The sequence below is a fragment of the Lissotriton vulgaris genome, chromosome 8, assembly GCF_964263255.1.
Source record: "Lissotriton vulgaris chromosome 8, aLisVul1.2, whole genome shotgun sequence".
NCBI lineage: Eukaryota > Metazoa > Chordata > Amphibia > Caudata > Salamandridae > Lissotriton > Lissotriton vulgaris.
The window spans coordinates 165,305,841-165,331,564 of record NC_141696.1 but is presented as its reverse complement, the minus strand read 5'-3'; the positions used below and the strand labels follow the sequence as shown (position 1 = coordinate 165,331,564).

Genomic DNA, 25,724 nt, shown 5'->3' with positions numbered 1-25,724 from the left:
AGTTTCGCTGTGCCAACTTAAACCGTTCGTTTGTTACGTGGGTTTTTCATCTGTACCCACGGGTTCCATCTTAGATACGGCATCCATTTTGTCTCTTGCCCTCAAGTAGCCAGCGAACGGACGCTGTCCGCTTCGCGACCCTGGGACTTCCAAGATATTTGCGGAAGACACATGTTCTTTGAAAGTGTCTTTATGACAAGGGGGTTGCTGCGGTAAGGCAGATGACGCCGCTCGAGGCTCATCTTACCGTACGGGCTTATTGTCTCAGCCGTGCATCTCATTAGGCACGTCCCTTTGATGCCTGTATCTCGTGCTTCTCGATACCTCCCCTTTTTACACCCTTTCCGATCTCCCTACTGTCTCCATCTTCCTCTGCACCTGTCTTTCTTCCCATTTCGATCTACTTTACTGCTGATTGGAATTTGCTAATGGTGGGAAGATGGGTTTTTACAGTTGGGAACCGCCAAATGTTTCCGCACTTATGTTCTGGACCTTGTGTGTTTCAAAGTGACCAAAGCGACCCCTCTGAGAGCGCCTTGTGGGAACCAGGTTGTAAACTATTGTGTATCATGTTATCCTATGGGTAAAAACTGTATAAAAGGAGCGATCCACAAATACAATTTGAAGCAGTCTCCCCGAACTACACTCGATGTACTTCCTGTGACTTCTGTGTTCCCTGCAGTAAATAAACCTTGACTCTTTGACGACTAAGGAAGTGTCCCGTGTCTCTGTGACTTGTACGCCGGAGCAGGTTACCCACGAAGGTTTCAGGTGTTGTGCCCTGGCACCGCTGGGTCCAAAAGAACCCAGTCCTTCACCGTGACGAGCTGAGCTCGTCATGAGTGCAGATGCACTGTGCCTCATGACGAGCTGAGCTCGTCATGAGCACAGCCGTGCCGCGCGTGGCCCCCCTACCCCGCACAGCGGGGGGAAACACCCCACAGCGAAGGGCTTAATAAACCTGGAAAAGACCTTTATTAGTGATCATTGTATCAGTGTAAGTTCCATCCTTAATTGCAATACACAGATCGGTGGTAAGGCCTTGGCTAATAGTTTGGGCTAGGAAATGGGGAGGTTACTGCATGAAGATCAGAGGGCTCGCTCTATAATCCATACTCTTGATATTGCAATCTCAGAAAATAACCCTTTAAGTATAAACTTAGTTGGTGCAAAAAAGCATTTGAGCCTGTGCATTGGAGACATTTGAAGGAAACATCCTTATTTTGAATAATCAGAGTTTTGTTGAAGGATTTAGTGCCATGAATAAATTCAAGAAGCTAGGGTGGTGGTGGAGTGGCATGTATAGCTAATTTAGCATCAATAGAGGGACAAGGCACTCTATTGACTTCTTCTTCTTGCCCCAACTGCTGAAAACTAAGCCCACACACTTAGTTTAGAAGAAAGGTGATCAGCTTTTTGTTACAAGGTCTTGAAACTGAAATCTACATTTATGCTGATGATCTGGTTATTTATAGAAATAATGTTTTTATCCTGTAATAGGAAATAACTGAAATCTTCTACATCGGGACATAAAGTAAACACTGCTAAGCGTTATTCTGTATAAGTGAACTCCAGTTTTCCACCTGAGTCAGAGGTCCCTTAGGGCACGAAATTATGGGTGAAGATCAACCAATCATATTAAAATAACTTTGATTCACTTCTGATCGGGGTAAAAGCTATGTTTAGAGAATGTACTCCTTATACTTAACTTAATTGGTAGGACTAATGCTGTGAAAACTTCAGACAGTACCTCTACATATTAAGCCTAATGTTTTAAAAATAAAGGTCAGCCCTGCTTAGAGAACTGTCCAATCCCTTGGCACTTACTTCATCATGGCCCTTTAACAGATTATAGTAGTAATCTCTAAACATCAGGTTCTTCTCTTAACAGCACATATACAACATTCATACTAGCCATACAAATACTCACGAGAGATGTTCTTTGTAGCTCATGCCTGGAAAGTCATGCCAAGAGCCTCACTGTTTACATAAGGTCTAGCTAAATATTTCTTATAGACAAACCGTCTCAACCTTTCTAAGAGGCGAGCTTGTCTTTTCTTCTACTTTTTCAATCTGTCCTGCCCCACTGGGTCCCAGATCTTGCCCGTTCTAGTTCCTCATACGTTGTCCTGGTCTCCTAAATCTCCCTCAAGACGTAGTCTTTATGCTTTAACCCATGCTGACCAACAAAAAGGCTTCCCACTGTACCAACGAATATGTGACTGTACTGTTTCCATGAAATAATTATTTATCTCGTCTCAGATCATTCTTCAAGATGCTGAGTCCTCTAGCGCACTGGTCTGCAACATCCTTGTGGGAACAGCCGCTGTCAGCTTACCCCGGTGAAGCGCTTTCACAATGGGGTTATAGTCTGAAAGTATTGAGCACAGTTGTGTCTGAATAACTAAAGTCTGTATATGAGTCAATCAGGATCTATCTATCCTCATATGCAAATCATACAATGGGGAACAGAATTAGTGTGCCTTACTTATAGGCAACTATCACTATGTATTGCCCACAGGGCACTCCATGGGACTCCATAGGGCCTCAGATCTCTCGCACTTCAATATCCCCGTACCTCCGTGGGAGAACCCTACGCTCCTCCGTGACCAACATAGCCATAGTCCCTAGGGTCAGAAAGGTCAAATGTGGAGGGCACTCCTTTGCCTACAATTCGGCTAAATTATGGAATAGGGTTCTTCATTCGCTGAGATCAATGAAAAGGGAATTTCCTTTTCGAAAAGTATTAAAGACCTGGCTTTTCCACAACAGATCCAGGTAATACTCCTTTATCCAGACTGTGAAACACTATTAACGCTGGGATGCCGAAGGGTAGCCAAGCACTCTATAATTGCTGTTTAGACTAAAAGTGCTGTATATAACTGTACTTTCCATGAGTCCTCCAATCCCCAGTTACTCAGTCTGTCCCTCGGTGAGTGAACAACACTGACCACCACAGAGTTTGAAAGAGGTGGGTGAGATCTGGCCAGTGTCATGTCAACAATAGTATTAAAATCCAATCTTAAAGGTACTTAAGCCAGAGGCACAAAGGGCCAGATGTATGTTCCTTTTTTTTTAGCTCGCAAACCAGGCGATTCGCAGAATCGGCCCGTTTGCATAGGGAGAAAAGGTTTTTCAAAAGTATCAAACTCAAATTGCAATTTGGTAACCTGTTACCGAATCGCAATTTAGGTTTGCGATTCAGTATTAGGAAGGGGCGTGTTTAGGGTGTCCCTTCCTAATACCACATCTCATCGGTATGTATGAATGTTTTGTGACCGTAAATGCAGTCGCAAAACATTAGTTTTACTACCTACTTCCAGTAGGTAGTAGCCCATTTTCTTTTTTAAATGCAACCTGTTTTCCTTTAAGGAAAACAAGCTGCAAAAATGATTACTTTATTTGACCCCTTGCCCGCGGCCGGAATTCCGCGCCTGTGCGGCACATTCCGATCGCGGGCGTGGTCATGACGGCTCCCTGCCGTCATCAGCACACGCCCACCATGACGCATGACAAACGGGAGCCGTCATCAGCACGCAAGGGGTTAAAGGTAATTGCGGACATGGTGGTCTGCTGACTCCAGCAGGTCACCATCCCTGTGATTTTTGCGATTCCTAGCGGGTCGCAAATTGCGACCTACCTCATTAATATTCATGAGGTTGGTCATTTGCGACCCCCTAGGAATCGCAGAAAGTGTTCAGCACACTTTCATTCATGTCGTTTTGCAATTTCCTAATTGCGAACCCTTGTGATTCGCAATTAGGTAATCGTAAAATGGTATCTTCATACATCTGGCCCAAAGTCTCTTATCGTACAATTCAGTGTTCAAAAATGGGAACTTAAGCACCGCCCATAACCACTTCCACCTCAATCAACTTAACAACCATGAAGAATCCCTTGTTAATCCTGATTTAAGGGGCATTTCCAATATTGCGGGAAGCCTTTGTAAAACAGTTACCGCCCCATCAACACTTTTGTTATCTGCTTACTTCCTCACATGAAATGTGTTTCTTGCAAATACATGCAAATACATGATAAAGGCTCCTGTCTCCTAGTGTGGCAGAACCTTGAATACCCTTAGAACATAACTCATTTCTCTAACATTTCACATGAGGAACTTACAAGCATTGGAGGAACCCATAAAAAACAGTCAGCTGAAGTGAACAGTCACTCCATCCCCGAGTGTAAGAGCAGCAGAACCGGTACATCCAATAATACTGCCATCCATTCAAAGATGCATGTCCATTTAATGTTTCACTCCAACGAGACAGGAGCACTACATGCCAATCTGAAACAAAACCTCATTAACACCCCAACAAACCCCTCCTTGGACTGAGAGGCAATGGTCTTCTAGCCAATACGCTAGAAAACAAGTTTTGATCTACTTAACACCACTGAACTAGGACAGAAGCAGGGTAGAACAGCAAACTCAACAGCCACTGTAGGACTACTCTCACTGTAAGTCAAGACATGTAAGAGACAATTCCAAAACTGACAAATATATAATTAGAAAGGGATTAACAAAACACCAGCTCCACATGCAGAAGAAAGTGTCATATCATATTGTCTCCTGAGTTCAGGGTGATTTTTAGTATATCTCTATTATTTTCAGATGTGTGATCGGAGTTTTGACCAATGTCAGACGTTTCTCTGGCAGAAATGTCGGATTCCCCAAATGTTTCTTTGTCAATAAATTCTGCTGCAGCCACCGCTGCATCATTGTTTCGGTCGTGTGCATTTTATTAGGACCGTTTCATCAGCTGCCTGAATATGGGTCTCCTGCATCATCATCTCCTTGTTTGCTGCTGGTCCAAGGGTTTCTGACGACTATGTCCTGTTATATACATCTCCAAAACAGTCTGAAATATCTTTGGGCTTAGGCATTAACCCCTTCACTGTGGCGGCTATTCCGCCGCAGTGCTAAGGGGGCAGAGCGGAAATGCGGCGGGCGCATGCTGGAGACGAAACCGTCACCAGCGTCGGTTGCGCTGTGCTTATGACGGAGCGGTTCCGTCATGGCCCCGGAATTCACGCCGCGCAGGAGCGTCGGGCGGGCCATGACGGAACCGCTCCGTCATCAGCACAGCGCCACCGCGGCTGATGATGGAGAGGTTCCGTCATCAGCAGGGGAGGGGTTAAGGAAGGCACAAATAAGACCATGCAGAGCGGCAGTCATAAAATGTTTTGGAGTATCGTCGCTTCAACTGTCCTGCAGAGCCATAAACTTTAGGAAAACGGCGGCAAGAGAACTGGACAAAACAGCAAATTAATTCAAGAACCTTCAAAATAACCCGTTTACTTATTCCCAATTGTACGGATTACAATTTTTTACATTTCTTATTCTACTAGCTACTAAAATGTTGATTCAATTTTTATGTACCATGGTGGTATTCCCACCCTTTTAGGATTTTAACGAAATCAAATAAAAGTATTTTTGACTAAGTGAAAACGTCTGATTTATCAAAGTATCATCCAGCACGGCTTTCAATTTTAGTGAAAATTGGAGCACATAGGGCACTCCAATGCCCTACATTTATGTTCCATATCCAGGAAGGATGAATGTTGCTCCAGAACGGCATCATCTAGTCAGGATTTTGCTGTTGTCTATGACAAAATGTCTGGCATCACGTGCTCTTTACAGAAGTAAGTCTCCATCGTTATAGGTCACGATTCTAGTAACTAACATCCAGATGCATCAACCTAAAATCCGGTCGCAAACGGACAGATTCCCAGAATCTGCCCCTTTGCGACCGCTATTTTTGCATTTGGGATGCATCATCCCAAATGCAAAAATCGCAATTTAAGGAATCTCTAAATTGAGATTCCTTAAATTGCGATTGCATTTAAGGAATCCCAAATTGAGATTCCTTAAAGGCAATGCATCAAAGTGAAAAAATTTGCGATTTCGCTAATAGGAGTAGCAAATTACTATGAAGTTACACTTCATGGTAATTTGCAAAAACTTTGACAAATGCACTTTTGTGCATTTTTCAAAGTTTCATGTTGCGCACACACATGCCCTTAGGGCATGTGTGTGCACAACATATGTACACAGATCAATTTCAGGGGTGCAACAGGGTGTCCTTTTGACACCCTGGTACCCTTGAAATTGCATTCTCAATTTGCGATTCTCTAATTGAGAATCGCAAATTGAGAATGTCTTCCCATTCATTCCTATGGGCCTTTAGGCCCATAGGAATGAATGGGGAGGTATTCCTTAATTGCGATTCGCAATTTGCGAGTCGCAATTAAGGAATGTGTAGGAATCGCTATTTTTTTAGCGATTCCTACATGCATTGGCTTTTGCGATTCCTAAATAGCGATTCCTTAAAAATCGCTATTTAGGAATCGCAATTTCATCTGTTGATGCATCTGGCTGTAAAGGCCTTGGAGGTATCTTGGCTGGCAGGGGCCTCACTAGTAACCAATGAGCAAGCTCAATGTAAAAGTTTGACTGATTTATTGTTCCAAAATAACGGCTACCCTGCACCCTTTAAACCTCTCTGGTAGGTCTGCCACACAGATAGGTGCACCTGGGATGGTGCACATAACCCTATGCCCTCCATTTCTGAAACCATACTCATTCAGCGATGTCCAGAGCCTGTTTCTGCACGGCTTTAGTGGTCCATCCAAGTTCACAAAGAAAAGACTCGGGTTCTCCTGCTCATTTGGTGAGTTTCCTTTGGTCTTCCATTAAGAGAACTAAAAAAATCAGCACCAAAATATCATTGTGCCGAAAAGCTCATCACAATGGCATGAAGTATCCTGACCAATATATCAGATGATGTCTCCATTGCCGCTTCTACATCAACTTATGACTCAATCTGTATTACCCCAGATTGAAGGGTAGATACGCTGGGAGCTCCCTGGGCGTCCATGCAAGGCCCATGGTGCCCTTCAGTTTCCCAATGTTGGGGAAAATAGAATAATACTTAGTGTTGCTTTAATTTTTTTTTTTTTTTTAGTAGATCAGAATGCCATGAAGATACACAATCACGAAGGTATTCAAAAGATCCCGGAATTGCAATTAACTAAGTGCTGGAACTAGGTGCCCTTTAGTTTCCAGATGTTGAGGAATGTAGAACAATACTTAGTGTTACTTTAAGTTTTTGTAATAGATCAGAATGCCATTAATATACACAATCTTGAAGAAGGTATCCAAAGGATCCTGGAAAATATTAACAAAGGGCTGGAAAACAGCAGGTTTGTTGTACAGACAAAATGACATGACTTCTACTCACCCCTTCCCTCACAGATTTGGACTTGATTGGAAGACCCCTTGTGGTCCAGTTTGGAGAAGACTTGGGCTTCTTTCATCTGGTCTTATCTGAGTGGAAGAGGAAATTGAATTCTGAAGGTGATGGCACCAAACTCATGATGCACAGCCTGTATTTTCTATTTGGCATGAAAATATTAGTGTCACAGCAGGTGAGGTTGACTGTCGGATGAGATCCTTTTCGATGTTTTCCTTTAGACACTGCTAGAATCCTTCATCCTCCTTGACTGTTAAGGAGTATATCCCCCGGGAGGAATATGAGTCTTCTGCATCAAGTCTATGAGAGTCATATTTAGGATGAAGCAGCACAGAGTCAGCCCCTTTGCATCTAAAGGTCTCTTGGAAAATTGCCTGTTGCAGGAATATTTTCATCACTGGACTTTTTAAAAAGACAACATGGAAGCGGAGGTGTCTGAAGGAATATTCAGGAGCTTTAGCTAGAAAACGCAATTGACACAACCATAAATGTTAGAAACAAGCTGGATTCTCCTGAAACCATATCATGCGGGGCTCAAAGATTGGAGATCCACCCACTCGTCCTGCTTTTGTTGAAAAGCATTGGGTTCATTAAGACGAACTGAGGGTATATCCTCCTGAGATGTCAGTGTCAATTGATTAACGGACATCCACACGAATGTTCCTTCTTGCCGGGTAGTTTTAAAAAACATTTAAGTCTTTAAAACCGCTTGGGCCACTACTTGAAAGAGTAAGTGGCTTGGAAAGCGGTCAGGATTTGTTTTAAGTGTTAAGACTCCTCAGGGGGTAAGGTCAATAGACCCAATGGTTCAGCTATTCTAGTCAAAATAATGTATCACCAGAGACACTGTTATGGAACGGTGCCCTCAGCGGCCCTGTGTCATACCTGTACCACAGCTCTGTTACCGTAATAAAATAAAATAAAATACAGGACAAAGACTTATAGGGAATATTGTCAAACAAATAAGTAATGCACTCCACATGAATCAATAAGGTTAGGAACTTACCTTTCCCTAGGCTCAGGAGGACGGTAACTAGTCCTGGTCCTGCCAGGATATTGGCATAGAGTGATGGACACCAAGGAGAGCAGTACTGTGGAGGCCCAATGCCATCACTGGTTGCAGGCTCGATAATCAGGTAAGGAGTCGAAGGCATAGAGAAAAGAGTCTGAAGAGGTCCTTATGCACTGTATACATAAGGAAACCAAAGTTCTATAGGAATGAAGAAACAGGGGGAAAATGGGAAGGACGAAAATAAAGAGAAGGACACAAGGCTGTGTAATGAACTGGTGAGGAGGCGAAACGCTGAATCAACTAGCAATGTTGCCGGGCACTGATCCATTGCCTGCGATTCTCGCATGCCGCCCTAGATGCCCCAGAAGTTCCTCCTCTAGCACCGAAGTGCAACAACACTATATTTTATGCTGGTTTCCATGTCTCCGTCTTCCACAGTTTCCATCCGTGCCTGACCTCTGCCAAACTTATACAAGCCTGAGCCCTGGGTACTGGTCAGTATCCCATCCCATGCTGGTCTCTAGTTCTTTACATGCACAGAATCACAGCAAATTTCTTGGATTCCCTTCACCCTTTCTCTAAAGTGAGCACTTACAAGACATTGGGACCAGTACTTTTAAAGACTTTATTTGAAGTCATTGCAAAATTTTGTAGCAAAAAAATCACAAGAATGTTGGTGACTAAAAGCAAAAAGAAAATGAATAATATCATAATGGCCAACACGTTGAAAAGTCTGCCATCGAGAGAGCTGAAGTACATCGCCTACCTGGTTGGTAGGCTGCCCGAGGGAGGCAAAACCAGGCTCTGTGATGAACCATCTTTTTATCAACCAGTGACCTTAACGGTGGAGAAAAAAGCTCCCTGGATGCTGAAAATTCGCCTCTAGGTCCAAGAAAGCTGAAGGCGTATTTGTACTGTTTCACAGACTGTCATGTGCAAGCTATGGTCTAAGGCCCTGTTTCACCTTTGTCAGTGCCTCTATTTGGGCTGACCAAACATTTTGGCCTGTGGTCTACCAAACAAAGCCCCTCTGGCTGCTTGTCAAGGTCTCCAGTAGATGAAATCAAAAGAAAAGTTCAGAAAGCCAGGTGAGAGTCAGGACCAGGTCAGGTCAAGCTAGTAACAACAGAGACGGACAATCAAATTCATACAGGGCCAGTACAAAATCAGGACAAGGACCAGTAATACTAGGCAATGGCAAGTCTGATTCGGGCCAGGTTAGCACCAGGACATCAGGTCGGAGTCCAATAAAAGCAAGCGTAAGTTTAAAAGGAACTAAAAGTGTATAGTCATTCACAGAGCAAGTCATGCCTCTATCTGAACTAAAGAACTGACTGGGGTAAGTTGGCAAATGCAGTTTGCGCCTTGACACTCTTGTGAGCACACATTCTGGCCGACTAGTGCCATGTGCAGTAACCAAGAGTAACTCCGATTCCATGGCACTCCCTCATGCCCAATTTGGAGTATGGAAACAGGGACAACGATGGCAGGTCCTAAAACGCAAGATGCAATGGTGGAATTAATGGTACAGGGACTCCTTCATTCATTGAGGTATAGAGAAAAGCAGGTTCTACGCCATGTTATACTAGGCGAGAAATGGGGCCTGACGATTTGTTTCCCTAATGTAGCCCGTCTAACTTTAAGTTCATGCTGATATAAGCAAAAGAATGTGGGACTTGACTTATCCTGGAGGAAGTCTTACGGGACAATCTCTCGACTCCTGTCTAAATCAAGATGGCAGAGGCCTCACTTAGAGAGAAAGTTCTGCCATGGAACAGAAAACCCAAATTCCACATATCCAAGGGTGGCACTTGGCCCCGTGAAGGGGCGGCTTTAGGCATGTGCAAGCTGTGCACCTGCACAGGGCCACCAAACCCTAGGGGCCACCATGCCAATATATATCCTTAATATAATAATCCTCCGAGGATGGATACATATTTGTTTGGGGCCCCTGGCAGGGATTTGGCGGCCTCCGGCTCTGTTCCACTTCCAAACACCCTGACCCCCCTCTTCACTGTCCTCGGCACCTGCATTCCTCCGGGCCCCCTACCTATGCTCCGGGGGGCCCCCCACCTACGCTCCCTGCCCAAGGCCACCATGAGCCTAGAGCCGCCCCTGGCTCTTGGAACTGGAGTCCAGCGTGCCCTCCAGTGAGCCAATGGAAAACAAGATTCTTCATTTCACACCTCACTCAAGTTCCTGGGATCATTTTCACCCAAAACCCTGTTGTGAAGGAGTTCTTCAGAAGTCAGGCAAAGAAGATGGTGCCCAGATAAGCTCATCTGGATTCTGTGACATATTTTTCTCACCTTCCCAGGTGTAAACTTGAGCACTTAATCATCCTCTTCCTGAAGGAATGTAGAACACGTTTAATAACTTTTGATCTTAAATACATTTCATAATTCAAGGTTCAGATTTGGGACCTTTAATGTGGCAATTGGATCCTGCTGGTTTGTGGAGACCTTTTGTGCTGATCTAACTTGGCATGGCTCGCGTTGCTAGACAGGCTTCCTAATCCTGCACACAAAGTCACGAACTTAAGGACCTGGTCTCATGATCATCTGTCATTTGAACATCAGAATCAGAATATCTGATCCTACTGCCTGATGATGACATCATGCACCATGAAGAAGAAGCTCACATTTAACCTTTTGATAACCCTCCTCATATGGTGGGCTCTGTGATTTTGCCCTCCTACATTACCGTAAAGCTGTCTACCTTGGTCTTCTGGCCACTCAAATCAAGTTGCAAAGAATTCAAAACATGGCTGTGCAGCAGGTTTAGGGACTTCACAGGTTTGAGCATTTCTCATCATCTTGCTGTGCTTAGCACTGGCTCCCATCCCACTGCACAGACTTTAAGGTGGTATGTCTTCAGTAAGACGCCTACCACTGCACTGATCCTAAGCAGCTCCTCAATAGCCTTTACACTATCTTCCTCCCAGAACATTGCACTCAGACTCTCTCTCTCATCCACAACAAAGAATGCAATTGTGGTACATCCTTCCTACCTACGGTCCCATCTTTGGAAAGGACCCCTGTTAGACTTGAGCATGACCTCTAATGTTGCTCTCTGTAACTCTAAAATGGCAACTCCTCTCTGCTCTTAATCTTGGTCGGTGTCTCTCTCTCTCTCTCTCTCTCTCCCCCTCTCTACCCCCTCTCTCTATCTCTCTCTCTCTCTCTCTACCTCTCCCCCCTCCCTCTTCCTCTCTCTCTCTCTCTCTCTCCCCCTCTCTCTCTCTCGCTCTCTCCCTCTCTCTCTCTCCCTCTCTCTCTCTCCCTCTCCCCCCCTCTCTCTCTCCCTCTCTCTTCCCCCCCTCTCTCTCACCCTCTCCCTCTCCCTCTCTCCCTCTCCCCCCTCTCTCTCTCCCTCCCTCCCTCTCTCTCTCCCTCTCTCTCCCCTCTCTCTCCCTCTCTCTCTCCCTCTCCACTCTCTCTCCCTCTCTCTCCCCCCCTCTCCCTCTCCCTCTACCCCCTCCCTCTTCCTCTCTCTCTCGCTCTCTCCCTCTCCCTCTCTCTCTCTCCCTCTCTCTCCCCCCTCTCTCTCTCTCCCTCCCTCTCTCCCCCTCTCTCTCGCTCTCCCTTCTCTCTCCCTCTGTCTCTCCCTCTATCTCTCCCCCCTCTCTCTCTCTTCTTCTCGCTCTCTCTCCCTCTCTCTCCCTCTCTCTCTCTCTCTCTCTCTCTCTCTCTCCCTCTCTCTCCCCCTCTCTCCCTCTCCCTCCCTCCTCCTGTGCCGTCTGTTCAAGCACCATGCTGCCCTCGGGTGAAGGCTGTGCTTTACAATAAATACAAATAACTAAATATGGTAGAACACACAAATACAAATCATGCACATACAATTGGTGTAGTCTTTCTGCAGCCTATGGCACTGAAAGCCTGGAAAACCATAAAAAGACAAAGATAGAGGCAAGTTGCACAAACACACACCACAAAAGTTCTGCCAGGATTTACCTATGTCTGTTTGTACGCGTCAGCTCATCAATGGCAGAAGGGTTCGTAGAAGCAGCCATGCTGTGTTTTTACTTCAAAAAATAAGACATAGCAGGATGAAGGATTTGGACATATTTGCTCTTGGTTTCCACAATGCCACACGCTTTTCCACAATTCACCTTTGAAAGGCGACTTGAATTTAATGTAATTTTAACAAGTCTGTATATTTATTCAGTATACATGATTATTCCGGACTGATTTTGCATAATGAATACAAAGTATGTTGCCTCACTTTTACATAATGTTGCTTTTATTGACCTCTTCTTGTTTATAAATGATCAATTTATGCCACCTAGCAAATTATGTATGAATTAAGGTACAGCGTTTAGCAGTCATTAACTCATGCTAATAGCTTTCCTGTTTATAAGCGACACTCCAGAACTTAGGCGAGCGGTCACCGGCAGGCCTTGCAGTCTAGAGCTTTCAGATGTCCTACCCAAAACTTTAGTCCAGGCAGGCAACTTCCAACATAATAAAAGCAATACATGTTAATGCTATTGCACTTACAGTGTAGTTTGTAAAGTTTCAGAAGGACTCTAAATTACAGGCGTTACTATTATCCAATGTAATGGCTCTCAATTTAACTTCAGAAGGATGAATTGCCAAGTTGGCCCACTACGATTTGACTTTGTGACCAGAAGGCCAGAGCAGTCAGCTGTGAGCGCATAACTGACTTGCGCATTCTTGCCTCCAAGATGATACATTTCTGCAATAATCTTCCTTCAACACAGGCACTGCGCGATTTTAACCAACTCTTCCTTACTGAAGGACCACTTGGCCAACAGGCGCTATATTCGGCCAGAAGAGCTGCATCAGTGGTCTCTATACACATATCGGCAGGTCATCTGCGGTTATGCTCTACTTATTGGTTATTGTTGGAATCTCGCCCATGGTTGTGTCCTCAAGCCCTTTCCCTCAGACTCCTACTTGGACAGCCGTGATCACTATGAGGTGTCTTCATAAAGACCTCATGGTCCGATCCATGGGTCTTACAGACTGCCAAAAGCTGGATCTCTGGATCAGACTGTGACGAGCCCTGGCGCTAATGATGCGTATCATAGCCGACTACCGCAAGGGCTGCGATTACATCTGGAGTCCACTAGTAGGTTATTTGTCGGAAGGCATGCCACTCTTTGCCGGTGGTCCTTCACCTCTTTCAAACATAACTGGTTTGGTCTGGTCGCAGTTTCATTGGGAGCCGTGGCTCTAAGGGCTCTTATGTCCCCCTCATGTGCAGACCCCAACTCTACCTGGGCCGGAAGAATTGGGCCCTGTTGGCCCACCTGGCACTAGTCACCGCCTGCTCCTTGCTCTCCTCAACCACTTTATGGTTATGTATAATGGATTCCACTGGATTGGTTATTTGTTTCCCATTTTGTTTATGTTGCCAGCTCTCGATCATAGCACCTGGGCGCAACAAGCGAGGTGTAGATTGTACAATATATACAATGTGATAATGGGACGTTTGCACTTAGAAACGCTAAGAGTTATGCCAAGAACTTGTGTAAAACTGTGTATGGTCTATAGATACCTGATGATCCTGGCATGTGTCAGAGCTCGGTTGAGCTTCAAAAGTTGTTAAAACCAAGAAAAAGATTGACAAAAAAATACCTGGACCTCTTCTGCGATCGACTGATGATCTACAGTGAAATCTGCACACCGACAGCATCCCATCCTTTTCAACGTCTGTGGACCTCACAGTGCTGCAGAACTCTGCACCCTTGGTCTTGGTCTCCTATCTCTCCTCAAGCCACCCTCTGTAAGTTATCTTGAGAGGAGCGGCAGGAAGTGGTCTAAAGACCAGGTGAGAAGGAGGAACTCAGGAAAGGATCCGCTTTGTCTGTTGCCTCCTTCCATGCGGACTCAGAGGTAGAGCCGTGCTATGCTGTCAATCACGCTGCCTACCACTCCCTGAAGGCTGATCAAAACTGTAAACAATATGGACAATAGAGGAACAGGAGAAGGGGACTTACCCAATACCATATTTTGTGGCTGTTGTCCTGTGGGCTGATAAAGACATGAATTACATACAGACTGAGCAATGACTTGAGAAGGCTGACCGACAGCCCCACTCTTACGTATGCAAACAAAACAACAAATATAAAGCAGTGTTTTATACCAGACCATAACATTTTCCAAAATCATTGTATCGGCGGCATAAGTACAGAATCCTTAAATAATAGATATGTGATTTTTTAAAGAGGGTTAGCCTTCCTGTTTGATTTCCCCAAAAGTCACAAGAAACAGGTTTAACTATGAAGGAAAATTAGCACCCTCAAACCATGTAACCCAAGTATGTGTATGACCAGCCAGGAGTGGTGCTATATGTACCACAGTGAATTTAGAGTGTACTTTTTGTTAGAGAGCCCATATCGGCCGATACCCAGTCAAGTGGTCTGAAATCAAAACAGAGCATACAAAAAGCAAATTTTGTGATTCTATTGTTGAGGCAGGCAGTCCTTAAATGAACAATAAATCAGTTCCTTACCAAGTTATTGTATTTGTCACTCTATCCTACAGTATTTGCATACCAATCCCCCACCCAGTCAGGTGTGGCTTCCACTTCTTACTTTAATGTTGCTTCTTGTCTGAAGTTATTATGGATAAACACAGTTACCTCCATGTACGTGGCTTCTTGGTGTAAACCTCTTATAGCGGAGTAGTACATAACCTGCATTCCTAAGAATATGAGTAACATCTTTCCAAAGCGCGGATTACCTAGTAATATGCAAATGTAGGGCAAGAGAGTTCCACCTGATGTTTTAGATTAATGCAGCTGCAGTTCGGGAGATGTAACCCCGGATTTATTCTCTAAACAAGGATACAGGTGTCACTGTTCGGTACGATAAACGTGATATACTTGGACCTTGTCATGTCCGTGATGTATTAGGCTAGGAGGATAATGGAATTATAAACTTACTGAAACAGAACAACATTATTTCATTGTTCTACCACATAGCTCCATACAAAAGCCCTGAAGAAGGTAATTTCATGAACGAAACACGTTGGCTAGAGGCTGTTTTTATGAAAATAGAATAAAGACAGAAAAATAAAGAAGATTCTTACAAACTGGAAGCTTTGGACTGTTCACTTTGGGTGCACCTTCCCATATTGTGTTCTCTAGAGAGACAGAAGATATTTTGGTTCAGGAGGGGTTGCATCAGTGAAACATCTCGATGAAGACATGAAGGTTGCAGTCATAGAATGCCTGCTGCACAATACAAAGTGGGAGCAATTCATAAAGGCAATCGAGAGTATGTAAAGTAGTACTTCTGTATGTATATGTAATTGTGGTCACATATAATACATCACATTGAAATGAAAAAGAGAGAACACCCATTTTAAGCCCTTCCTAAATGTGATGTGCAGCAAGTCAGTAAATCAATTTTGCAATTTGCAAAGGCTTTCTGTCATTGGAAAATGGGTTTTACTAGTTTGTAAAAAGCCGTTTTTGTACACCTAACGAAAGAATATTTGCAAACTGCAATGTTTGCAACTTCAAAATGGCTCTATGACTGCAAAGTGGCTATGTATCTCAGGTCCCAGCTCTCTTGTTCTAGCTCACAAAATCATGAACTGCCATCTATACATTGGCCCCGTACTTATATCTACAGGTTTACGAAATTGTATTATTTGTGTGCATTTCCCCCTTTCCCCTCTCTTTTAGCTTCTTTTTCTCCTTTGTCTTTATTTTGTTTGTGTACATAATCTCAACTATCCATTTGCAGGTTTTACTTCTGGTTTTCACTCTTTTGCTTCCATATTGAATCCTTTTTGGTGAAATTATTTTTCCCGTGTTTTTCTCTTTTCCTATATATATTGCCTTTCTTTGCAAATACTCATTTGCAAGGGTTACATGTAAAATCTGAAAATATAGGTTTTTAAATTATGGTTTGACAACAATAGTGTCAGAGATACAAACAAACTTTGCAGATAGAGCTAAGTTTCCTCTCACAAAAAAGTCTGAATATGGACACTGGCCAAACCAAATTATCCTGGAGGCAATGGAACCGGGGGATTTTTAGTTCTTCGTCAAGCATTGCTGTTAAACCCCAGGCTAAAACACAGTCCAGTCTCACATGACATTAAAGAACATCAAGAGCAACAAGCCAGATAACATCTAGAAACTCAAAATATGAAAGAAATAAGCACAAGTTAAATATGGAGATGTAAGTTTTTATTTTTACATCATTTGGCAAAACGAGGGCTTGACACCGGAAGGAAATGGAGGTTGAAATGGAGATGATACAAAATACTTTATATTTTTGCATTGAAATTTCAATGTGTGGCGTGAAACTGGATCCTGGTCTCCAGGAGAAATACTTGCATAAAAAAGCTCTAAAATGTGCCCAGATTGGATGCATAGTCTTAAACATTCTCACCACAATGCATTTCAAGCAAGTTGGAATCAATGGCTATCGGTTTACACCTTAACTAGTAGCTCCACTGACAGTGAGAAGAAGCCGGTGCATGAGTGTGGCAAGTTCTCCAAGAGCGACCACTCAGCACTGCTAGAAGACAAAGGCCGAAGTCTGCGAGCTTGTGTAATGTCTACACTCGTATTGTGCAGGACATGTCACACCGTCGATAGACAGTGGACCTTAAGACAAATTATTTGTGCACCACTATAAAAGGCTTCTGTTGAAAATAAATACACATTTAGGTGGATGGGTCACTTTGTAGTGAAGTTGTTGCGTCATCAGGCATGTGGCAGTAAATATGTGAGCGCTTTTGTGCCTCCTATAGTGGCAGGCACCACAATCTTTTTTCCCAATGTAAAGGTCACTGGTAGCAAGTTTAGGAAGCACAAACGCACTTGTAAAATAAGACAGATCATGCCTAAAAATAGCAGATTTAGGCCAACTTCACATTGCTGTTATTGAGAACCAAAAGCAGATGTAAAACAACTGATGTCCATTGCCCACTAACATAATAAAAGAACTATGGTGTCGGCAAATTACAGTCCTGCCACAAACTACTAATACCACAATCCAATTTTGATCAAATGTCCATATTGTACATATACTTGGTCTTTAGTTGTGATGAATGGGCGAAAAGTTCAATTCAGGCCACAACCTCCTTCTCTTGCTGTATTTGTTTGAATAAATGATCTTGAATTTGTTTTTTGAGCAATACAAACCAATAGGCAATAAACATTTTTTACATCTCATCTCAAAAAACGTCAATTTTCCATGGCCACGCACAAACCCAACATGCCCGCTTCCACCCAAAAGGCCAAGCCTTATATTGGGAACGGTCCAAAATATAAAAGAATATCTTACTCATTAGGTTTTAACACCATATATTCAGAAACGCACAGTTCCCCTTGAATCATCCACTCCTCTTTGTGCTGTACCTGGCAGTACCACTTGCAAACAATTATACATAAATAGTCCCTTTACTGCAGTGGAACTTGGCGGCAGTGCTTCATATGACACTTCTGCATGATCACGCAACCCGAATGTCTCCATCTTTCAGCAAGTTTTGCCTTGGTTGCCTTTGCCATCAGCAGCATGGTCGCGCCCATCAGTTCTTCTTTGGCCGCTCAACAAGGATCACAGGCCATATCCCAAAAACAAACTGTTGAAAGATGGAAGAACAATACGGTTAAGTATATCACTTGTGGCAGATAAAACCAGGCCCATTTTAAAGACACGTCAATCCCACAGTGGCAGCAGCCAGGTACAAAGATACTGGGAGGAGACAGGTGAGGACTCAACAGAGCACTCCCATGTTTGGACTGTGCGTCTTACCAGATGCAAGCATTACGCATTTCCTATGAAAAAGGGGACCCAAGCAAAACGTCTGTCCCACTAATGTACACTTATATAGAATTCTGGGATTTTTGTTTAAAGATGGTAAGTATCTGATTACACTAATATCCAATAGTCTTTAGATTTGGTCATGGACAAGGTACATCACATCAACTCAACAAACATAAATTCAAGGGCCCAGTATAGATCCAAATGTAACACTTTGCAAGCAGCAGGCTGGACTGGCCGTAGTGGGCACCGGGCATTCCCCCAGTGGGCCGCTAGGGTGGGGGCTGTTTTTGTTACAGGCTGTTTTTGTAGCATAGCTGCAAAATCGGCACCTGTAACAAAATCGGCTGAAAGCGGCACAGGCAAACCGCTAGGAGGGCCGGCCTAGCGCTTTGCCGGGGCCAGTTTTGGTTCCCAGTCTGACCCTAGCAAGCAGGAACAGGCTACCTGTGCATCATTTTCTAGTGTAAGTCAAACCAACAGTAATGGAATTTAGCAATAGAACCCAGCAGGAAGTCACAACATTTTTAATACTTTATGCTACCAAGTTTGGGCTAATCAAATGTGCTCCGTAAAGCAGTAGTAGTTGGCAAGTCAAATATCTCAGCTCCCAAATTTGGGAGGGTACAAAGTATTATTTAAAAATATATATTGACTTATGCTTATAAAACTTTCAAATTACTAACAGAACACTAAGAGAATGTAAGAGTTGACCCACAATGCGGATAGTAAAATAATAATGGGAAATGCTTCTAATCATTTTGATTTGACATTATTTAATATTGGTCTAAAACAAGAGAATCGAAGAGGCACTTTTGGTCTGATATATAACGCTTTACTTTGGAAAAACTTGATAGATGCTGGGAAGCATCTCCGATATGGACTAGCACTTTTAACACATTGAATACAAAGTACAGCACTTTGAAAAATTAAGATATGCCTGGTTTATGCATTAAAATATTTGTGAATTTCAATTGCACACAAACACCTCAAAGCTGTTCTGAAAAAGAAAGAAAAAGAAATCCCAAAACGACTTTAGTTTATTGCATTCACCACAGTTTCTGGGAACTTTAATATGGATTAAAAAAATATATATGTTTGTGTTTCAAGTTTCAGGAGAAGCATACAACCTGCAAAATAGTAACACAAGATCGCACATAGGTCAGTCATGAGAAGTCTAATCATCACAGCCTCAGTGGTCACACATGTCATAAAACATTGGGTGTAAAGGTAAGTGTTTCTCTTCCCCTAGTTTACTAACTGTAGCACAGTTCCCACGTGGCACTCTCGTAGCAGGGCCACACGGGCCACTGCTAATTTTGCTCCCCGTCATCTGAAATCTGTATCCCTTCGTCTCGATGTGCTAAACGATAGTGATTCAACCAGCTACCCTAGAGCTTACTGGATTTCTTTGGGCACCCTTTACTCTTGTATGTGACTCTTTTAGCTGCCATGTGCAGGTCCATACCTCTCCTCCATTCGTGGAGTGTCTTGTGTACCCCAGTGTCTTGCCACGTCCCGCTTTGCTACCACACGCCCAGGGCGCTAAAGAGCAATAGAGGTCTGGCCACATCAACATCGCATGGGATGCCCAGAAGGATGAACTTTGGGTCCACTGGTAGGGATACCTTCAGTACAGCATTCAGTTCTATAATTATCGCCCGCAGTAGAACTGTATGTTAGGGCAGCCCAATAGCATGTGTAAAAAATCTCCCACTGCAGTCTGCCAGCACTGGCAGCTCGGGTTCTCAGCCTGATCCATTTTATGTAGCCTGGCTCTATCGTAATAGGTCCTGTGAAGGATTTTATACAGAATGAGGCGCAATCTGGCTTTGATCGCCACTTCAGCATCAGGGTCGCCTCCCAGTCCACGTCCTCCATAGTCTCCAGCTCATCCTCCCATGTCTCACTAAGTTTGCCAAGAGTGTCTGGCATATTATTGTTCAGTGTCTTGTAAGTGTGTGATACTGCCTTGTTCGCAAGCGCTTCCTGGAGTACTGCCCCTCAAGTGGTGCATATCCTGATAGGTCCGTCCCTGCCACTCCTCCCGCCCTCCATGCGTGGTGCAGCTGGGCTTTATTAAGAAATTGGGAGAAATGTAACTTGACGTCCATACAAAAGGAAGAAAAGGATTTGAAATCGTCCTTATCAATGACATCCCCAACAGTGGAAAACTTCAGCGTATCCCAGGTTTCAAAAACCTGTAGCTTATCCAGTTCTTTGAGCCAGTTCCCTTTCCACAGCAGAGTTACCCTGGTAATCTTATGGGCCCACCCCAGTATCCTAGTTGCCCTTTCCCACAATTCCACCGTAACTCATGTTATAGGAAAACAACCTATGTGTTCCCTTTCTTCCATATATATAGTGCAAGAACGTGTGGGGTGTCAGTGTCTCCCGTTCAAGTCTGTATGTGGGGTGATTCCAAGCCACATGTATCCAGTCGTTATATCCGGCAATGCCAACCCACCATTGTATGGATTACGTTGTAGTGTCCTTAGGGCAATCCTTGGGTGCTCCCTTAGCCACAACAGTGATTGTAGTTCGAAGTCGATTTCCCAGAATATTGTTCTGAGGAGAGGGCGATTGGTATTCTGAAGGACATATCGAAACTGAGACAGAGTAATCATTTTAAACATGGCCACCTGGCCCATTATGGTGAGGATTGCAAAAAACACAGTTTGATGGACAGAATGTAGAACAATGTCATACATTCACCCCAGTACAAGGATCTGGGCCTAAATCCATCGTTTTTTTGCACTCCACACCACCCTGGGTTAGACACTGGCTATATGCAAATCAGCTCTGACCCTGTGCCTCATGGGAACAGTCCAGTCCGAACTACCAAGCCATGTCTTTCCCAGACCGGAATCAAGCATCCAAGGACCGGTTTCTGGCTATCAGCCTTCATCAGCCTGGATAGGAACAGTCCAGTCCGAACTACCAAGCCATGTCTTTCCCAGACCGGAATCAAGCATCCAAGGACCGGTTTCTGGCTATCAGCCTTCATCAGCATAGCTTGACTCCAGTGGTGTGGAGAGCCTGGGACTCACGTCTGAGTATACCCAGCACACTCGGGGTGAAAATTGCAAAAAACACAGTTGATGGACAGAATGTAGAACAATGTCACACATTCACCCCAGTACAAGGATCTGGGCCTAAATCCATCGTTTTTTTGCACTTCCCACCGCCCTGGGTTAGACACTGGCTATATGCAAATCAGCTCTGACACTGTGCCTCATGGGAACAGTCCAGTCCGAACTACCAAGCCATGTCTTCCCCAGACTAGAATCAAGCATCCAAGGACCGGTTTCTGGCTATAAGCCTGGATAGCTTGACTCCAGTGTTGTGGAGAGCCTGGGACTCACGTCTGAGAATACCCAGCACACTCGGGGTGAAAATTGCAAAAAACACAGTTGATGGACAGAATGTAGAACAATGTCATACATTCACCCCAGTACAAGGATCTGGGCCTAAATCCATCGTTTTTTTGCACTCCACACCACCCTGGGTTAGACACTGGCTATATGCAAATCAGCTCTGACCCTGTGCCTCATGGGAACAGTCCAGTCCGAAATACCAAGCCATGTCTGTTTCCTTGAGGCACAGGGTCAGAGCTGATTTGCATATAGCCAGTGTCTAACCCAGGGTGGTGTGGAGTGCAAAAAAACGATGGATTTAGGCCCAGATCCTTGTACTGGGGTGAATGTATGACATTGTTCTACATTCTGTCCATCAACTATGTTTTTTTGCCATTATGGTGAGGGGCAGGTCTCTCCATCTATCTGCATCCTGCTTAAATTTGTTCAACACCTGCAGTATGCGGCGCGTGTGGCAGACCCAAGCATGGGGTGTAAGAATAACACTAAGATATTTAAAGACATCCGTGGCTACTTGTAGGTCCCCTGGTAGGTAAGGCCACTCCACTATGCGTCTAGGGCTGTACCGCACAGATTTGTGCCAGTTGATCTTATTGACTAAATACCGGATAGTCGTCCATTATTTAGAACAAGGTAGGAATCATGGTGTCGGGTTCTGTTACAAATTGGAAAATGTAGCCCACATACAGGGATACCTTCTCCTTCTCGATATTGTCAGGAATAGCCCTGAAGCTCCATAACCCAGGGTGCTGTCTAATCATACACGCTAAGGGTTCCACTATCAATGCGAACATGAGTGGGGACAGGGGTCACCCCTGTCTAGTCCCGCTAGGGAAGTCCTGGGATAGCCTGCCATTAACCAGCCCAGCCTCTCTGGGGGAATCGTATAATAATGTCACCCATTTCCTGAAGTTTGGGTCATATCCAAATTTGACCAGAGTGGAATCTAAGAAGGGTCAGAGCACCACATCGAATACTTTTTCTGCATCTAACGACAGGAAGACTTATGGGGTGTCCTTGACATCCATCAACCAGTTGTGTGTTCTGTGGAGATTCCATTGGGTGGCTGGGCATAAGCCCAGACTGGTTGCAGTGGATGAGGGTCATTATTATGAGTAAAAGTCGTGTTGCCAAAATTGTCGCTAGGATTTTGACCTCTGTGTTCAATAAGGAAATGGGACGGTATGAGTCCGACCCTCCCTGGGTTTACCTTCCTTATGAATAGTCACTATTGTGGCCGTGCAGAGGTCAAATGAAAGGATGCCCTCATTATATGAGTCTTGATAGAGGCCTCGTATAAGTCTTTGCATCATTTATAGAGCTCAGCGGGTATTCCGTTCGGGCCAGGGCTTCTTTCTGGGCGCAGGCTAGCCACAGCCTCACTCGCTTCTGTGAGTGTCAGGCCTTCATCCAGCCCTTTCCTGTCATACTAACCCAATCTGGGGGTCTGAATGTATTTTAGATAGTCTTTCATAGTGGCCGAGCCACTAAGTGGTCTCATTCCGTAAAATGCTTCATAGTGTGTGGCGAATGCTGTCACTATCAGCTCTTCAGTGGAGTAACTCCCGGGTCATCTACAATGGATCTTACCCATCTAGTCTCAGCTTCTTTCCTGCTCAACCAAGCCAACAGTAATCCCACTTTGTCACCGACCTCGTAAAGTCGGTGTAGTGTAGCTAGCCTCTGTTGTTTAGCTGCATTGTGAGCCAGGTCACGTTATTCCAATCTAAGGGCTTCATTGCCGGGTAATCAATGGGTCTGGCGTGGCTATGGCTTGCCTTTCTAGGGCGAGTACCTGGTGTTCCTGCTCCTCTCATTTCTCCCTACCCTTTTTCTTTTCCCATGCTATACAGCTGTGTGCCCTGTCTCGCAGTACCATTTTATAACCTTTAATAAGGGTTTCGAACAGCCATCCATCCTAAAGAAATTAACAAGGGTAAAGTCTACTTCTAGGCTCACAGAATAAGAAATCGTGGGATTTTGCCCTGGTTAAGTGATTTTGAATTTCCTTGTGGGCAAATGTACTGCCTGGGACAGGTTTGTGGGCGCTCATGAGTGGGTCTACCAGTAATATTTGATGAACCTAGAATAGCTTTGTCCCTGACAGGAGTACGCATTTGAATATCTGATGCCTTGTTCTGTTTATGGAGTATACCCCTCATGCTTTCCCCAGATCGGTATGTATGGTCCTGGATCTGAATAAGTCATCTGACTCCCTCGACTGGAGGTATCTTGTGTGTTCCTCCAACAGATAAGAGTCAGATGTATGCTCAAATGTATCAAACTTCTTTGCATGCTTCCTTCAGTGCAGGTTCTTCTTGGGCACCATATCTTGGACACTATTACTGTCTACCGGAGCACCAGAGAGGGCTGTCCATTTTCCCCTCTTCTCATTGCACTGGCAATGGAGCCCATTGCCATTCGTTTACGCAGCGAAAAGGTCATCTGAGACATCCCCCCTGGAAGACAGAATGAACACCATATCCCTTTATACAGATTATGTGCTGTTATACTCAAAGGCTATCACTGCAGGCTGCACAGACATTGTGCTAGCCCTAGGTGTCTTTCACAAAGCACTGGGCCTACAGGTTTACAAGCAGAAATCCTGCCTCCTCCCTTACGCTCCACTGCTCCAGAAGTGACATTGTATATAGGCAGCAGTATGCTCCAGCGGCTGCGACTTACCTTCCAATACCTAGGTATACGTGTCTACCATGAAGATCCAATTTTGCTTGATGGTAACGTGACGCATGCTGCCACCGTGTTCCGGAGACAGATATCGTTCTAAGGGGTCGCTACCACTGGCAGGGCAGGATTGATCTTTCTAAGATAATCATACTCCCTTGATTACTTTATTATTTCACTAATCTGCCAATCCACCAGTCTGCAAAATTCTTCCCTATTGTTGATACCCTTCTGAGAGCTCTGATCGGACGCGATGTATGCCATAGGGTTGCATTAGCTAAGCTTTGAAGTCTCACTGACATCAGCAGCCTGGATGTTCCCAGTTGTGAACATTACGATCTTGCTTCTCAGCTATAGAGGCGTTGCAGCTGGGTCACCGGTGCGTGCCTTGAAGATACTGCAACAGCATTGGCGCCATGAACACCTGCAAAGGTGCCCCAGCTCTTTTGTTCAGCGGGGCAGTCTGCCCGGCCCTCGCCCATCTATTAAGGGTAATTTACATCTGTCATTGCAGAGCCTTGATCCTCACAGCACGGTTTCTCATTTGTGCATAGGCCATCATACTCCTGGATGCTCTCTTGCCAACCTGATACAATGTCATAGACTTCGGCCACCTTTTCCGGGTCAGACACTTACAGACACATACTCACCTTTGAAAAGCTTAGGGAACAATACAACATACCTCAGGGCCAATTTTTGACTTATACTGTCTTAACTTATAAATTGCGATATCGCTGGCATGTCGCCGCTGAAGGACCTCCTTTGCATGCGGTAATGCAGGTGATCCACACTATGGGCACATACTGGCACTTCATAAGGTGGTTGGCTAAGGTACTTATTTCCCACATGCTGTTCCCCAATTCCAGTCAGATAGGAAGCAGAGTTTGGTAGAGAGTTCAACAACAGTGAATGGGACCATATACTGGCTGACCTGCGGTATCTAATAATATAGCTCTATGTTCTGCATAGCATCTTCTTGACCCCATTGCAGATAAGACCATTCTTTTCGTGAGCCAATGCTTGTTGTCCTCGATGCCTGTTTTCAAGTTTGGAAATGCAGCATTTGTTTTTGACATTCCCAGGGATGGCCCCTTTTTGAACATTGGTAGTGATCAATTAGGCCAGCTATCAGGTCATAGCAACCTGCGAGTTGGGGATGTTTGTACCCTATGTTTTTTTCAAAAGCTCCAAAGACACAAAGCATTGATCGTTTCCTGGACTTGGTTCTTCTGCTGGCAAGGCGCTCCATCAAATCCTTTTGAAAGGCCACTATGCTTCTTTCAGCTCTGCATGGCTTCGCACAATCATCTTTTGGGTTGAAACTAAGAGTATGGTACTCTGGCACGAAGAGATGAGGGGACTTCTGACCCACCCTTTTGCTGGGACAAGCTCATTCAGAGTTAACAGGCTCCAACCAAAGACAACTCCCTCCCTCTGCAGATATGTCATCACGTACCGAACACGCTATCTCTTAACTACTGCCACCCCTGCTTAGAAGCAACTATTTGTCACTGTTACTTGCTCCCTTCCTCAAGTGATTCAGAAAAGGGGGTGGTGATGAACAGAGTGTCTGAATTAAGCAGACCACTCTTACCCAGTCCAAAGATCAGGGCTTGATCCATCACCGTTTTTTAGCTCACTGC

At 44.5% G+C, this 25,724-nt stretch overlaps 1 protein-coding gene across 1 annotated transcript in view; it reads right to left on the bottom strand.

Annotated features, from left to right (window-relative positions):
* Positions 1 to 16,417: 16,417 nt before the first annotated feature.
* ACER3 (alkaline ceramidase 3) overlaps positions 16,418 to 25,724 on the bottom strand; it is a 187,371-nt gene continuing 178,064 nt past the window's right edge. Inside the window, exon 11 of the mRNA XM_086933885.1 lies at positions 16,418 to 17,837. Within this exon, the coding sequence (XP_086790011.1) occupies positions 17,784 to 17,837 (54 nt within the window). The 3' untranslated portion in view covers positions 16,418 to 17,783. The remainder of the gene's footprint in view (positions 17,838 to 25,724) is intronic.